This window comes from Alosa alosa, chromosome 13 (genome assembly GCF_017589495.1).
Source record: "Alosa alosa isolate M-15738 ecotype Scorff River chromosome 13, AALO_Geno_1.1, whole genome shotgun sequence".
NCBI classification, from domain to species: Eukaryota; Metazoa; Chordata; class Actinopteri; order Clupeiformes; family Clupeidae; genus Alosa; species Alosa alosa.
The window spans coordinates 33,601,275-33,616,638 of record NC_063201.1 but is presented as its reverse complement, the minus strand read 5'-3'; the positions used below and the strand labels follow the sequence as shown (position 1 = coordinate 33,616,638).

At 40.2% G+C, this 15,364-nt stretch overlaps 1 protein-coding gene across 2 annotated transcripts in view; it reads left to right on the top strand.

The window, feature by feature from the left end:
• The window catches only part of lsr (lipolysis stimulated lipoprotein receptor), a 68,126-nt gene that overhangs the window by 29,696 nt on the left and 23,066 nt on the right, over positions 1-15,364 (top strand). For both annotated transcript variants that reach the window (XM_048261205.1, XM_048261206.1), the window contains one exon: positions 14,643-14,771. In XM_048261205.1, the coding sequence (XP_048117162.1) occupies positions 14,643-14,771 (129 nt within the window). The remainder of the gene's footprint in view (positions 1-14,642; positions 14,772-15,364) is intronic.

The following is a 15,364-nucleotide window of genomic DNA, read 5'->3' as shown; positions in this document are numbered from 1 at the left end:
TGTGTGTGTGTGTGTGAGTGAGAGTGAGAGAGTGTGAGAGTGAGAGAGTGTGAAATGGGGAGTGAGAGCAAACTTAAACAAAAAAAAAAGATGATTAAACAAATTTGAGAGAGTGAGAGAGTGAGAGTGAGTGAGAGTGAGAGTGAGTGATTTACACTCACATTTATCAAATGTACACTTATACATTTATCAATTTATTACATTTATCAATTGTACATGTACCAAGAGTAAATGTAAACGTTTTTTTCTAAAATCTTTGAAAATGTACTCTGAATGTATAAAAATGTATTCCATATAAGACTAAAATAAATTGCATAGACCTATAAATCCTAAATTAAATGTAAAACCACACAAAAAAGCATTTTGTAATCGTCGCACCACATGATGTTTGGTCGCACCACATGACATTTTCAACTTGATCAAATTTACAGGCACAAAATTTACTACCTACTCATAACAAACTTAATTCCTCTAAAAGGTCACTATTTCATTTCTAATCAAAAAATAAATTTGAACAAATAAATTAATATTCATTGTATTGTTGAGGTCCTACCACATGACGTCCAAATTTGGCAACTTCTGGCCAGCTGTTATTTAAGCTATGTTTTTCCAAATAGATAATACAAACAAGAGATAATTACAAACTTGTTTGCTGCCCCAATGGGTGCCTGGCAAACTAGTTTATGAATGCAACTTAATTTGAATTAATTTTAAAATAAAAGTCTCAAAATGGCACTTTCTTGGTGGTTGCACCAGATGATATTTGATTAAGTTGACAAAGTTTGATGATATTTGATTAAGTTGACAAAGTTTGTTTATATAATAGGATGGAAAAAAATGCTGTGTAATTTTCTACAGAGCTACAAAACACTTTTGAAAAAATGCTATAGATATGGCAGAAAGCACATTTGAATAGATTCCGTGTAATTTTAAAGAAGTTTCCCAAACGGCAGTCATGGTCGGACAGTCGCACCACATGATATTTTGATACTTCACATAAGAGAAAAATTAGTGCTCCCATATGGTGTGTCTTCAGGCATTCAAACCTTTTATAAACTTAAAAAATGTTGTTGGACAGAAAATCTAGACGTCACGTCATTGACCCGTACACGTTTGGCAAGTAGCCTAGGCTACTCCAGTTACAGGTGAAGAACAGTCAGTCTCAGCCAGTAGCACAACCAGATATGTACATCCAGCTTCAAAAGCAAGCAGCCCAGACCCTATAGTTGGGTATTTTTAGCTGTGAAGGTAATTCACACACAATTATTTTTCTTTTGCCAAAATAAATTTGGTTATTTCTGTAGACATCCAAAATGGGGTGGGTGTTAAAATTAGTAGAAAAAAACTATTGCATAAAACAGTTTTAAGTTGCTGCATGTATCTTTTTTGCCGTGGTATAGTCTTAATTTTTCCATTTAGATGTCTTAAAAAGGTCTTAAATGTCTTTAAATTTGCACTTAAAAATGTGCAGATACCCTGTTATTGTATTCTACCTTTTGAGAGAATTTATTTAAAAAGCTTTAAACTGTTTGCCATGTTGTAAGTCGCTTGGCTAAAATGTGTTAGTGTAATGTAATATATGCCCAAATGCCTTGGGAACCTAATTAAGGTGCGTGGTATTATGAACCCCAAGAAAAACCTGAACATTTTCAAAGGAAATCTGTCAATCTCTACCAAGACACTAAAAGTGGGTCATGATTGGAGCATTCATCAAGTCAATAAACCAAAACAAACGTCCAGATCAAAACAAATATGAACACAAAATCAAGCTCTGTCCATTGCCATCTCAGTCCCCTGATCTAAACTCCATAGAAAAACAGAAGGTTGAGTCAAAGAGGAGAATGCACAAGTGTGGACCTAGAAATCTGTAGATTTTGTAAAGACGGAGTAGTCTTAAATCTCTTGCTTTGTATTCTCCAACTTTATCGGGTGTCATAGGAGAATATTACAAGCTGTTTTATTGGCAAAGGAAGGCTTAAGAAGGTATTACAAGCAGGTGTGCCAATAATTGTGAGCGACGTGTTTTGTTAAAAATATTTATTTTTATAGACATTTTCCTTTTTCTCAAAATAAATTTGTTTCCCTTCATGGTTGGATATGTTCTCATTGTTTTCATGTGAGATTACAATAAATCTTCAACAGATTATGTTTCATACCGGTTTTTAGTCAATTCTGGAGGGTATTGTATGTGTAGGCCTACCTGCAAACTCCGTCCCGTCTGACCGTGAGCGAGTATTTTTAGCAGCCGAACTGACAGTAAACCGAGCCACACACCTCACCCCGAAACATGTAGATATGTTCATTTTTCTGAGTAAGAACATATAGACTAATAGGGATGCTACGGTCGATCAAAATATTCACTCAAAATAGTTTGATCGGAGCACTCTCTAAAAGCCAATCAGAAGAGCCGATCAGATGATGCAAAATTGACACATGCTGGGCTCTACAGTGTGCCCATTTCCCTCTCTAAAAATGATGGCGTGTGAGAGAAAAAAAAAACGTAGGCGCACTGGTGCGAATGACTTATAACCACGTAGCCTAAATGTAGCCAACATCGAAAACATTAGAGGTGAACCATAGAATGACGTTGTGAATGAAGGCAGCATAAAACCTAGACTACAACGTTACCAGTTTCACGTTACTTTACCTTAAGTTTCTCAGTTGCTAGTTATCAAATTCAAGGGCTGTAGTATGCCTTTTAGCCCAGTTAAGGGATTGGTTGGAACATGCAAAATATAACGTTATAGCTAGGAAACGGACAAAAGTAGCCTCCTGTCATACTCCCTTTTTCTTCAGATAGAACGCTACTGACTGGGCAACTTCCATTCATACTTGTTTACACCAAATAGCCTAGGCCTACAAGCTAAAGTACAAAACGAAAGTAACATCATTGCCCCATCAATTCAGATAAATGTAAGGGTAGGCTAGTTTACTGCTGATTTTCTCACCATTTATTTGCCTTTCTTTTACATCAAGTACAGTGGGTCCCAGTTAAGAATTGACACTTCATTCACCATCAAGGTGATTCACGCAGCTGGGTGAAATGTAAGTACAACTGCAGCTGCTTGGGGGCAGCATAGTCCGCTGTGGCGTTCCACGGTCGAACCGGACGGAGCATTCGACAGCAAGGGCTGTGATTGGCCGAGTTTTCAGTGCCTTTCTCTGTTTTTAGCAGCCCCTGCAACATGCTAGTCCACTGTAGCCTATAAGCTTTGTACATAAGGTTAAACATAGTTTTGGATTCAGTGGCAAGATGTCTTGATTGTACAGTGCCTGTCTCTCAGTAATGTTTTAAAATGAGAGCTTAGTCAGCTGGCAGTAGGCTACTTTGTCGGCAGTCATGAGAAGTTCGCTTGCTAACAGAACATAAATATGCTGCCCAGAAACCTCGTGAATAGTTCTGATTTGTTTTACTACACTAACAATGTTAAATATAGCCTTTGCCTACAGCATCTCCTTAACAGTAATGTTAACAAAATGACAGCATTCATATGACAAAGAAAAACGAATTCGGTCACTCAAGACTGTGCCACAGCAACCAGTGTAAGCTACAGTCCTACCCAATAGGCCTACTCGAAGCAGATAGCGTTGTCTGACGGTCGAGTGGCAGTTCAAATCTAGGCAGGAGCAGAGCCAAATAAAGGCCTAGGCCTATTGTTATCATTTTTTGCAAGGTGTTGCTCCTGGCAATACTTGTTTATAAGACGTTTGGTGATTAATTGATAGCTGTTTTTGGAACACGTTAAACGTTCTTTATAATGAACGCATACGGGGAGTAAAACGACTGTTACGCGCTGTTACAACTGTATAGGCTACAATGATTGCAATACAAAAATATGCGCGTGGATTGACCAAGATTGACCTTGGTTAGACTCTGCATATGTTATTTCTCCGTATGGAAAATAAAGTAAATTTTCGACACGTCTGTTATTAGTTCAATAACAAGTGTTGTTAAAACATGTGACTAGTGAAACTCAAATGATTAGAGAAATATTTAGCCAAAGCCAAAAGTGTTAGAGAGAGAGGAGACCGGTGCAGCTCAGATGTCTTCTTAATTTTCTTTATTATTTAGTAAAGGTGCAGAACATTATTAAACTTTGACTAACGCTTCGATGTTCGTTAGTCAAAAAACATCGACACATCGAAACGCTAGTCAAAAGTTTAATAATGTTCTGCACCTTTACTAAAAGAATAAAGAAAATTAAGAAGACATCTGAGCTGCACCGCCTCCTTCTCTCTAAAAATATCTGTCCCTGGCCTGGTTGCACCGGATTGTCGCCAAACGACAGAAGCGCTGAGAACCCTCCTTTGTCTACCAAAAAAGTGTTACTTTGTGCCCGCCCCCCACTGCTTGTGAAAGAAGGGGTGGGGAGGGGGACTTAACGTGAAAAGCTTAATGTCCCAAACGGGCAACAAGTCATAATGGTAGGCTACAGGAAGTTGGGGAGGGTATGGGATGACCAGAGCCGCCTTCGCTGTGCTATTCAGAAAGCATCTTCTATTGTCTTTCCAGGCGCACACAGCTCGTTACCATATAGCCTATCGAGTGCCTTAACACAGGGGTCCCCTGTGGCGGGGACAGGGGGGCGGTTCGGGTTCCATGTTCCATATGTGTTGTGCATGCATTACTTGAAAAGAACTAGCTCCAGTTATGTATGAACAGTGAAGGTAAAGATCTCTTAAACATGTGAAAAACGTGAACTTGAAGTGAAAATTGAACAATATGAACTATGAATATTGAACAACTTGAAGCTACATCTATAAGTGTGAACATGCTTAACAAACTATAGGAACAAAACATGGGAACTAAATGTGCATGACGAATATAATCAGTTCGAGCTCTGTGCTTGTTTCCCTGCAACAACAAGGTTCCATCTGGGGGTGATGGAAGACAGTGACACGCTCAGTGTGTTTGAAATGTCCAGTCGATTGCGCAATTTGGTCTTAGCTGCAGTCATTGCCGAAAACCCGGCCTCGCATAGATTTTGACACCCAGTCCTCATCACTAAAATGTGCAGCTAACGGTGACTTTTTTTCTGTAAGAAATCGCTCTCGCAACTCAAACTCTCTGGCCAGTGACCTGCTAAAGATTCTTGTTGTATGTTGCTCATTCTAGCAGTTTAGCTAACTTCGTGTGACACTACCGTTCGCTAAGAAGGTGAAGTGAGCTGACCTGAGGCTGCGCAGCGCTGAAGGCAATATGTAAAAGTGTTGAAGGCGGGACAGACAGATGTAAGAAAATAGACCTTGCAAAATGCAAACATGCGTGCAAGCAAACAACTGCATATAGGCCTATGCCATGTAAAAACGTGACATTATTGCGAATTAAATTTAATTTAGTTTGCATGCATTTTTTTTTAACTCATGTCGTAGGCTACGGCCCGGTTAGGAATGTACGGCCGCGGCCCGGTGTTTGGGGACCGCTGCCTTAACAGATAGGCTCTGCTCTTGGGTTTGGCCTCACAGCGAACTCGACCCTCTTGTTGCTTGCAGTTTGTTAAATAAAGCGATGCAGATTACATTATTTATTTCTGATTAATTGCGTCTTTTGATGTCTTTGCAACATCTGCTTGTTAGGCTGGGCTACTGTCAATGTCCTGTACAGCAGGGGTTCTCAAAGTTTTGATTGGTGAGGGCCAATTCAGGAACCCAACATTGAACTGAGGGCCGCCAAAGGGGCGGGGGGAGAAAAAGAAAAAAAGAACCTTGAAAAAAAATTTTTTTTAATCATTTTAATGACCAGGTTGCATCTCTACAGTTTAAATGTATTGCATTAAACACATTTTAATTCATAACTGAGGCTAAACCTGGCAAAACTTTTGAAAATCTTAAGAAAAAATGGCAATGCAATAATAACAATCCCTGGGGTTCACAAATATGGGATATAACAGTTCTGGTTGCAGTCCATTTCAAGTACAAACTTATTGAGAACAAACAGTCTCAGTGTGCCTTGCTTCTTATCAGCATAGGCCTTATTCAGGGCCAATTCCAGCTACCAAAGCACCACAGGAAAACCTGACGGCCACGAAACACCACTAAATGGAGATTCATTCTTTTCAAAGCACACAGTACAGTTGTACAGTTTTACAGATGTTATCGCGGGCCGCCATTGGCCCCCGGGCCGCACTTTGAGAACCTATGCTGTACAGGTAAATGTTCAACAATTGCTGGTGTAGGCCTACAGGCTATAATCAATTAGGGACTGTTAGTTATTTGTTTATGGGGCTACCGGAGGAGTTTTGGGAGCGTTAGTCAAAAAAGACGTGAGACTCCCTCGCCAGCAAGAAATTTTTCTATGACCCTCCAAAGTGATTGAGAAAAAACACATGACCCTCCCCAGTCCCAATTTATTGATGCCTTCTGTAGGCTACTGGGTCAATTTGGGAGCTTACATACGACACCTTCCCTGAAATGCCTTGAAAAGGCTGTCGCTTGCACAATTTCACAAATAATCACCGGGACCCAAAACAAACCTGTCAACTTTTCCCCGGTTTATCGCTAGATTTTAACTTTTCCCTCGCTGTCTTAGGAGGAGCTGCAGGGCCGTCGCAAGGGGGTGCGAGGCCCTGTGCGAACTTGACAGATGGTGCGAGGTATATGCAATAACTTAGGTGCATGAAATCATGCGATAGCTTACTTTACACATAGCCAAGGCTATACCGTCGGTGCATTTTAGTAGCCTAGTCTAATAATCTACACCAGCTTGTCTTTAAGAGGAGAACATGTATAGCCTATAACATTAGCTGAGTCACATATTTGGCCATATGGTGTTTATCGTAGGCTACATTACGAAACCAAATAGTGTAACAAAGGCGAACACTTTAACAGGGGGAATTAATTGGGCATGAATCATTGTGCTGAACGGTATTTGTCAATGAGCAGAAACACATGACATTCAAACTGTTGATAAGATGTGCACTATGGAAACTGGTCTGTAGGCTAACATTGGACAAATAAATGACACTGACTCACATATCCCGACTCCTGAAAAACATTGTCTTGCTTTGCCGCGAACTCAGCAATGAAATCATAGGCCAGTTTTGCAGGGTAGCATAACGCCTTTTTTCAATTCATAGAAGGGAGAGCCCAGTCTCTCATGTGACATTGAGGCGTGCAAATAGTTTTTAATAGCCTGTTCAATCCTCAAAAAAGTTTTCACCCAATGCCAGTCACTGGTCACAATTTCAAATTTAATTTCGGAAGCTTCGCTCAATCTTTTTTTTAAGTTTTAGTGCAGTAGGCCCCATCTGCCCCGCTTTGGAATTATATCTCGAGCCTATTATAAGGTCCAGTGCGTTATGTCCTGGGATTCGGATGTGCTCAAAAAGAAAAGAAAATACACTTTTTTTATAGATGGTTATGAGGAGCAATGTGAGAGAGAAATTTGATGATCATTGATCGTTGTTTTGGGACGTTAAGCCTTTTCCATAGGCGTCAGTGAAGGAGATTGAACACTTTTTTTTATAGATGGTTATGAGGAGCAATATGAGTCTGAACTCCATGTCATTCAGACTCAACCCTCTTGTTGCTTTGATATCTTTTTCATTGTCGTTTGAACGTCGGCAAGCAGGCATGTTGCGGTTGCAATTTAAAGGAGAATTCCGGTGTGATATTGACCTAAAGTGTGTTGAAACATGATACCGAGTGTGAACGTATGTCTCATAGCCCATCTCGGCTTGTCCCCTGCACTCCAAAATCTGGTGCTAGTTAGCCGATGCTACCAACAGCTTTTTCAATGGTGGTGCTTCGGCATTGGGCTAGCCATGCAAATAAATAACTGTTTTACACCATTTACGAGGCTCAATGTATCTCCACACTTAATTGGTAGACTTCCGAGGGCCCTGACATTTAAAACGAGACATTGAGAACTTTGAAAAAGCACTGGTAGTTTACTTACAAGACGATTTATGCAGACAGTATCTTCACGAAGTTTAGCGTTTGCAGCCATCTTGAATTTAGTCACGATAAGTCGAGTGATGAGTAAGAATGAACAGGTATGATAAGGGATCAGATTCCAAAAATAATTCAGTGGAAATGCATGGATTCCAGTTTCTTCCAGGCTTTCTTTGCTTGGCTGCAAACGCTAAACTTCGTGAAGATACTGTCTGTATAAATCGTCTTGTAAGTAAACTACCAGTGCTACCAAAATCGTCCTACATTCAAACGCAAAAGGTGCTTTGATATCTTTTTCGTTTGAATGTCGGCAAGCAGGCATGCTGCGGTTGCAATGAATGAGGATAATTGGTTTTATCTCAGGATTTATTTTTGCATTTTGAATATGACTCGCCCAGTCTCAACAGCACGCCTACTTTTTCCACACGATAAGTTCTAACACATCCCCTCTAAACTTTCTCTTTCCATCCCTGCTCACGGGGCTTTCTTAAAGGAGCTGCACCATTTTACAACAATTGCATCTACATTTTCATATTAGAATGTTTTGTCTGTTTAAAGGGAAACTTGGCAGGATTTCCCCCTCTGCTGGAGAAATTGTGCATTATGCTATTTCAAACTGTGGGAAAAGGTAACGATAAAGCACATTTGTTTACAAGCTAGCATAAGTTGGCATAAGTTTGGCAGAACTATGTGGATGTTACAAGGTAAGAAACACGATTTAAAACGAGTTTCTTGTTTCTCACTTCTCTTTCCGGGACGGTAGTCTCAATGTTGCAAGGTTGGTTTTCCGCCTGAGGACGCTAGGCACAGCGGGGAAAGTCACCATTTTCACCGGAATAGGTCATTTAACCATCCAAATGATTTCTAAACTGGTTTATTACGTTGAAATAGTTGCCAAGTCCCCCTTTAAGTGTAAGCTTAAACTACCGTGATCAATTTAAGTTCCCGTGCCCCCGCTGAAAGTCTCATGTGCTTATCGTTACACTATCACATCTATAAGTAACTGTGACAAATAGGGTATAAGATATATAAACTCACGCTATTGTATTATCATATATGTTTGGTAATGGCTCACTGCGTTATGGAAGCAGTTAAGTCAAGTCGCATCAAAAATAGTAGTGTCAGAACTCCCAAGTGACACCTTGTGGTTGTTTGTGTCAACTGCAGTTTGTGCCATTTCTGCTGTGAAAATGGGGTGCGTGATTCATGAAGGAACCCGTCCAAACTTAACTGGGACCCACTGTAGGCTGCATCTTAATAACAACATTGCAAGATCTTATAGCCTCATACAGGTACTAAAGCTAGTAAGTACAGGACTGTTCGCCCAAATTTTCGTCTTTGCTGCTAAATTTGCTTTCTTTCAATGCCCATTCAGTGATCGGTGATCAGCCCCAGAAATCCTGATCGGAGCATCCCTATAGACCAACTTACCTGTAACTTCAGGAAGTTGCTGGTTTGGGCAGTTGTTAAATGGTCATACTTTTTTTTTGCTTAGCCTGCAGGTGTCCAGCTCCAGCACTTGTTTTAGCCTACATGTTGTGTTGTATAGCCAACCGCTTGCTAATAAAGAAATTGCAGTGACTATCCAATACAGTTTAAAAACATGAATAAAATGAATAAAAACATGGCATAAGGACATTTTATATTTTTCCCAACGTTTATTTTCCTTCAGGTGTCTAGCCTATTTCAATGTAGCCTGTTATAGCCTAGGCCTATGTTCCGTTGCGCAGCCTTAAGCCACATAAAATTGTCAATAAATAAATTGCTGCGACTATCAAATAGCCTACAGTTCCAACAGTTGAATGTAAATGGAAAGGTAAGTTTTCATTTTTGATATTCATTTTTTCTTTGTTTTCCTACAAGTGTCCTACCTATTTCTTTTACAAGCTTATAAGCAGCAAGTTGCATTGCGCAGCCTTAAACCATGTAAAATTATCAATAAATAGCCTATGTTGCCAGGGTGATCATATATCTAGCCTATTTTAAAGTTAAATGTAAAATGGCTTTTTTAAATAGTAATTTATTGAGGAATGTATTAGGTCTGCTGTGTGTGTGTGTTATCATAATGCATACAGTGGGCAGTGCTTCGACTTGCCCAGCTTCACTTGCGGTCCGCGCGCGGGATCACGCGGTATCATGCGACTTTAATTTGTATTTTTCCAGTGACGCTGCAATGACGCTGCAACAACCCAAACAACCGGTAGATGTCTCTTGTGAGCAGGGTGTCTCGTAAAAAGAAATGGAACTGGAAAACCCTACACAGACTTCACTACAGACTTTAGCAGACTGGTTGAGAAATAATTTAATAGCCAGAAATATGCCTGCCCTGCCCTGACCGAAACAATGCATGCCAACTTTTTCCGTGTTCATCACGTATTTTAACTTTCCCCCGCTGTCTTGCCGTTTTAATGTTTTCCCGTAGAATATCCCTTATTTTAATACTCTCATAACAGCCCTGCCATCGGGCCTGTCTCTGTGTTGCCCTGTTGCTACCCCTTGCCCTTCCAACGAAACAGATGTCTTCAAATCATCGTTTTCCTTGCTTGAAGGTGAACTTAGAGTGATGTTAACCTATTTAAGTTTAACGGCGTGATTGTCGTGAGAGCACGATTCATTGTCGCTTGCATGTTCGGCCTTATGTCTACGTGCGCACCTGAGGCTACTCCGCTACTAGAGAAAGAATTTCCCCTGTTTGTATGTTCACTCCAAGTTGGCCTACCATAACTTACCAACTCTGCACTGTAGACCCTAACTGGCTATTTATATTTTTCTGTCAAAATAAGCAAATGTATTTGTTCAACTTTATGAAGCAGAATTACGCACTAGGCTACTAGGCTAACACATTGGACAAAGGACAGATGTATGTTATAGTGACAAAATATTAGCATTCAGTGTTTTACGATGTCTGTCATGGGGAAGTTTTTTTCCCCATGCATTTATTCTAGGCTACTGTCAGTGACTGCCCTGAGAGAAGCGGGTTCTGTGTTTCGTTAATGTCAGTGACTGACGCGAGAGAAGCGGGGTCTGTGTTGTGTTGCGTTGCGTAAATTTATTTTCAATTGGGCATGCCGTGCCGTGTCGTCCACAGCTCTTCAGTTCTGACAAAGCCGAAATTACTCCTTTTGAAATTCATGTTGACTGGGGGGCGGGGGGGGGTCATCAGACATTTGTGCCCAGTTAATCCGGCCCTGCCCCCAACAAATCACACCTTCCCACCAGCTGTGACAGCTTAAAAGAAGTCAAGAGGACTCCTAACTCACAGACCTATTCACAAACCGGTTTTGTGGCATTTCGCCTGTTTTGAAATCCTATGCAGCTACAGGAGCTTCCAATCGTGAGGAAGTAATTTTGCATTGTAGGCATAACTAACATGCAATAACGCCACCAACAACAACCAAAACTAGGCTACTCATTGTCAACATGTAAATTAAATGTAACATTATTGTGAATCAAATTAAAATGAAAAAAATTACAATTCTCTTTTGCAAACGTAGGCATAGGCATAGTAACAGATTAATTTAATAATGTTACAAAGATACTACATCAATCCGTATGTTTCATTAGGCTACTAGGCTATTTGTTTTGCCTTACTCTTGATTCATTTAGGCTAAGCCTTTTTATTCAGTTATTCATCATCTTCCGTCCTTGTGTAGCGCACGCATTCTCAGACCTGTCACCTGCCACTCATCGTAAGGGAGGTGTTTGGAATCATTCCCGCGTTACAATCATCAGCCAATCAAGGTGGTCACTTCAGTCAAGCTCGTGCATGAGTAATAACGTCATCCATAGCAACGAAGACTCACTCACTCAGTCAAAGATTCTAGAGCACTCAGCTCCAGAATCTGTTCAGGAGTTGTCATTTTCCCTTACTAAGAGTAGGTCTGAAAGGATTTGTGAATAACTTAATGAGAGAAACTCCAAGCTAAAATCTTTTATTGCTATTTAGGAGTAGCCTACTCCTAGTGGTAAGATAAAAGGCTTTGTGAATATGGCCCCTGGTGTCTAACCCAATGCATAGCCCATTTACAAAAAATAATGGTGGAATATTTGGCTACTGATGATCATTGTTATTTAAGAACATGCAGTGCACGTAGGGCACCAAAAACATCTTGCTCGTAAAAAATAATCATACATTATGGCGGGTCTGTTATTTAACCTACTTACTGTAGGCTGCGCAAACCACAGGCCTTTATTTTGGGCAAGCCTGCATGTTGAAGAATTTTATATAAAGCCTGCGCTAACAGTAATCCTCCTGCCCCCGATACCACAGCTGTGGATATAGTGTGGAATGTTCAAGTTATAACACAATCCAATGTGTGTCTCAATTGTCCCCCGCTGACCACCTCACACATTTCTCTAGATTTTGCAACGACCTTACATGACACAATGCCATAAAATGCCAGTTTTTAGGACACAGAATAATGTTTGTAATGATTCCAGTTAGGCCTACGTTCAACAGTAACATAAGTGTAATGAGCTATTCATTGTCGAAGGTGCATGGTGAAGTGAAATTCTTACTTTGGAAAACAAACATTTGCCGATATCATTGGATAGGGGATAGGCCTACTTGTTTTTTTTTTTTTTACGTAGCCTACAATGGCCAGTTCAGACAAAGCCGAAATTACTCATTTTGAAACATTTGTATGGTTATATTGCTTGACTTAAATACCAGAGAGTAGGCTAGGCTACCGCACCCCACAGTGATGGGCCTAGTGGTCTTACGCGTTCAGTGTGGGGTATAAACAAGCTGAGAATTTAGCCGTGTCACGTCTGCCTGTCACAGACGTGGGGAGCTGAAGCTTGGGATACAGTTACTACAGTAACAGTATTTTATTTTACTTCTTATGGAATATTTTTTTTTTCACTTTTATAAAGGCTTTGTTTGAATGCTGTTGGAACATAGTAGTTGATTATAAAGGCAACTTTCTGTTGCAATATTCTGTGTGTTCTGGACTGCAGGTAACTTGTTAAGCCAGTGGTTCTCAAACTTTTTCTTTCATTCCCCGCTTTGATCAAGGGGGCATTGACTGATGATAGTGGAGATAACGTGTTATCCCGAGGCCTTTGCAAGTCAGCATCTCCGACGGTAGTCTACCCTATGAAAAATCATACATTTTCGATGTCCCAAACGGAGAGTCATACTTTATTGTTTTAACGATCTCTTCAAACATCATGCGTGACTCGGACATCTAACGAAATGCAACAGACTCATATCGTCCTTGCATTCGCAAAATGAGGACCGACTGCTCAGATAACGGGTGTACCTCCAGTTATGCACAGTTTTAGTCAAGTCATTTAAATGTACTGGTGAAACAGTACTCTATTGTTATTTATCCCTATTCACCCACGCCGTCAATTCTGTGGCGCAGTGCGTTAAGGCCGGCTGATGAGTTATTTTATTATTAGTTATCAGTCCCCTGTCCAAGAGTTCGAATCTGGGTTAAGCCTATATTTTGAGAAATGCTGAATAGACCACAACCAATTTCAATTCTTCAACACGGTCACCGTTAGACTAGAGGGGAGAAAGAATGGGAAAAGATCTGGGCACAGTTCTTCCAGAGCTTCGTGGCAAGTAATAAGCGTTGAGTCGAGATGTTGGTTTGAATGAAACGAAGCGTATAAGCCATAGTGTGACATGCGTAAACCAATGGTGTAGAGATGACGCCGCAGGGTTTTATTTAAGAGAGCCTACGTTTGTATGTAGGCAATTTATTCACAATACTTAGGCCTACTAAAATAAATAGTATTTTATTTGTATTGGTTGTTTAGAGTAAAAAAAAATCGGTCGGCCTTAACGCAAGTTTACAACCGGCAAGTCGGTCGGACTAAAAGGGGAAAAAAATAAATATTTGGGTCGGTTCTAAATTGACAGGGTCGGTCGGGTTATGGCAAACGAAAATATTTTTAAGGATGGCATGGCAGTGTTTTTTTGCGCGTCTGCAGAAGTCAGCCAAATATGAATGTAATTCTGCGGCATAAAGCATATGTATTTGTTTATTGTACAGAAAAATAAAAATGACATGTCAAGCAGTCAATTGACTACATTGCAGTCAAGAAGTAGGGCAAATTAATTTGCGAAACCAAAACGTGGGTCATAGTTGTTAAGCCTCTATTGCGTAGCCTGTTAAAAACGTCGCCAGATAGCATTAAATCGGCAACAACATTGTTTTCTGCAGAAGCCTACCCAAGGCTACAAATTCATTCTGAACAGTTATTTCTCTACTGGCTCAATTATCACACAAGACACTGTTTTGATTTGCGTAGTTGCGTTACCCCCAACACTGACACATGTAGACAGCAAATTTCGATTTAGATTTTCGTTACCACCGTGTAGTCAAGCCTTAAGCCATACCCAAGTAGCCTAAATCGAGGCAATGTTTAATTATGCATGATTTATTTTGTTATTGAATTCGTAGGCTGGGATTACTCTCGGCAACAATTATGTTTAATGGTAGATCCTGCTTTTTTCAGAAGGGGCGGCAGGCAGAGCGATGCACAGTGGCAGAGCGACGCACAGTGGCTGAAAGTGGTACTAAAGCTTCACGCAGCTTCACGCCTCGTAATGCGCGAATGAAGTGGTCATTTGAAAGCGATGCCCACTGTAATGCGCATAATCGGGGTTTAATGAATAATCAATTGTTGTTCATTAATGTTAGTGAAAGTCCATTAAGAAAATTCCTGTAAATTTGCAACACTAGTAACAGTTTTCATGTCTGATCTTTTCATATCCATGTGTGATCTTATTTCAGCTCGCAGTGGTTATCGCATCCAGGCCAATCCAGATGGGAATCCCACACGTGTCCTATATTACATGGAGAGAGAGCTAGCGAATTTGGACCCCAGCCACCAAGGAAATGCAGCAGGCAAATACAACCGCTGTAGGTCTTTTGTGTATCTTTCTCTTTCTCCAAAATCCTCATTCCTGGGTTCAATGAAGCTTCTTAAAACCTTGCGTTGGTAATAGAATGAAGCTTATATACATAGAGATGGGGGAACCCAGCTTCAGAAAGTAAAAGTCCTACCATGTGTTCCATCCATTCACTAAACCAGCTGATTCTAATTCTCAGCTCTTCAGCAAGGTAGATAGGCTAATAAGTAACTTCGTTTCCCATCTCTTTACAGAAATAGAATATTTGTGTACATTTAACTGCACGAAAAACGAAAAACTAACGAAAAATAGCTGGAGGGTTTTAATTGTATGGCTGCTAGTTCCACATACTTATCACACATACAAAGTATGAGCCGATTTGGCCGACTCCCATCTTCCGACCTCTGCCTGGTTTTGCCTGGTTTTCTCGTGCAATGACTCTTAACATCCAACTGATGTTCCTAATACCTAAGATATCACAATTTAATTAACATTTAATTTGTACTGACAATGTTATGCTAGATACTATCTAACCTAGTGATTTTTAAGAATACTGTAGGCTATCTGAATAATCATACTGCAAGTAATTAGAAGAACATTTTT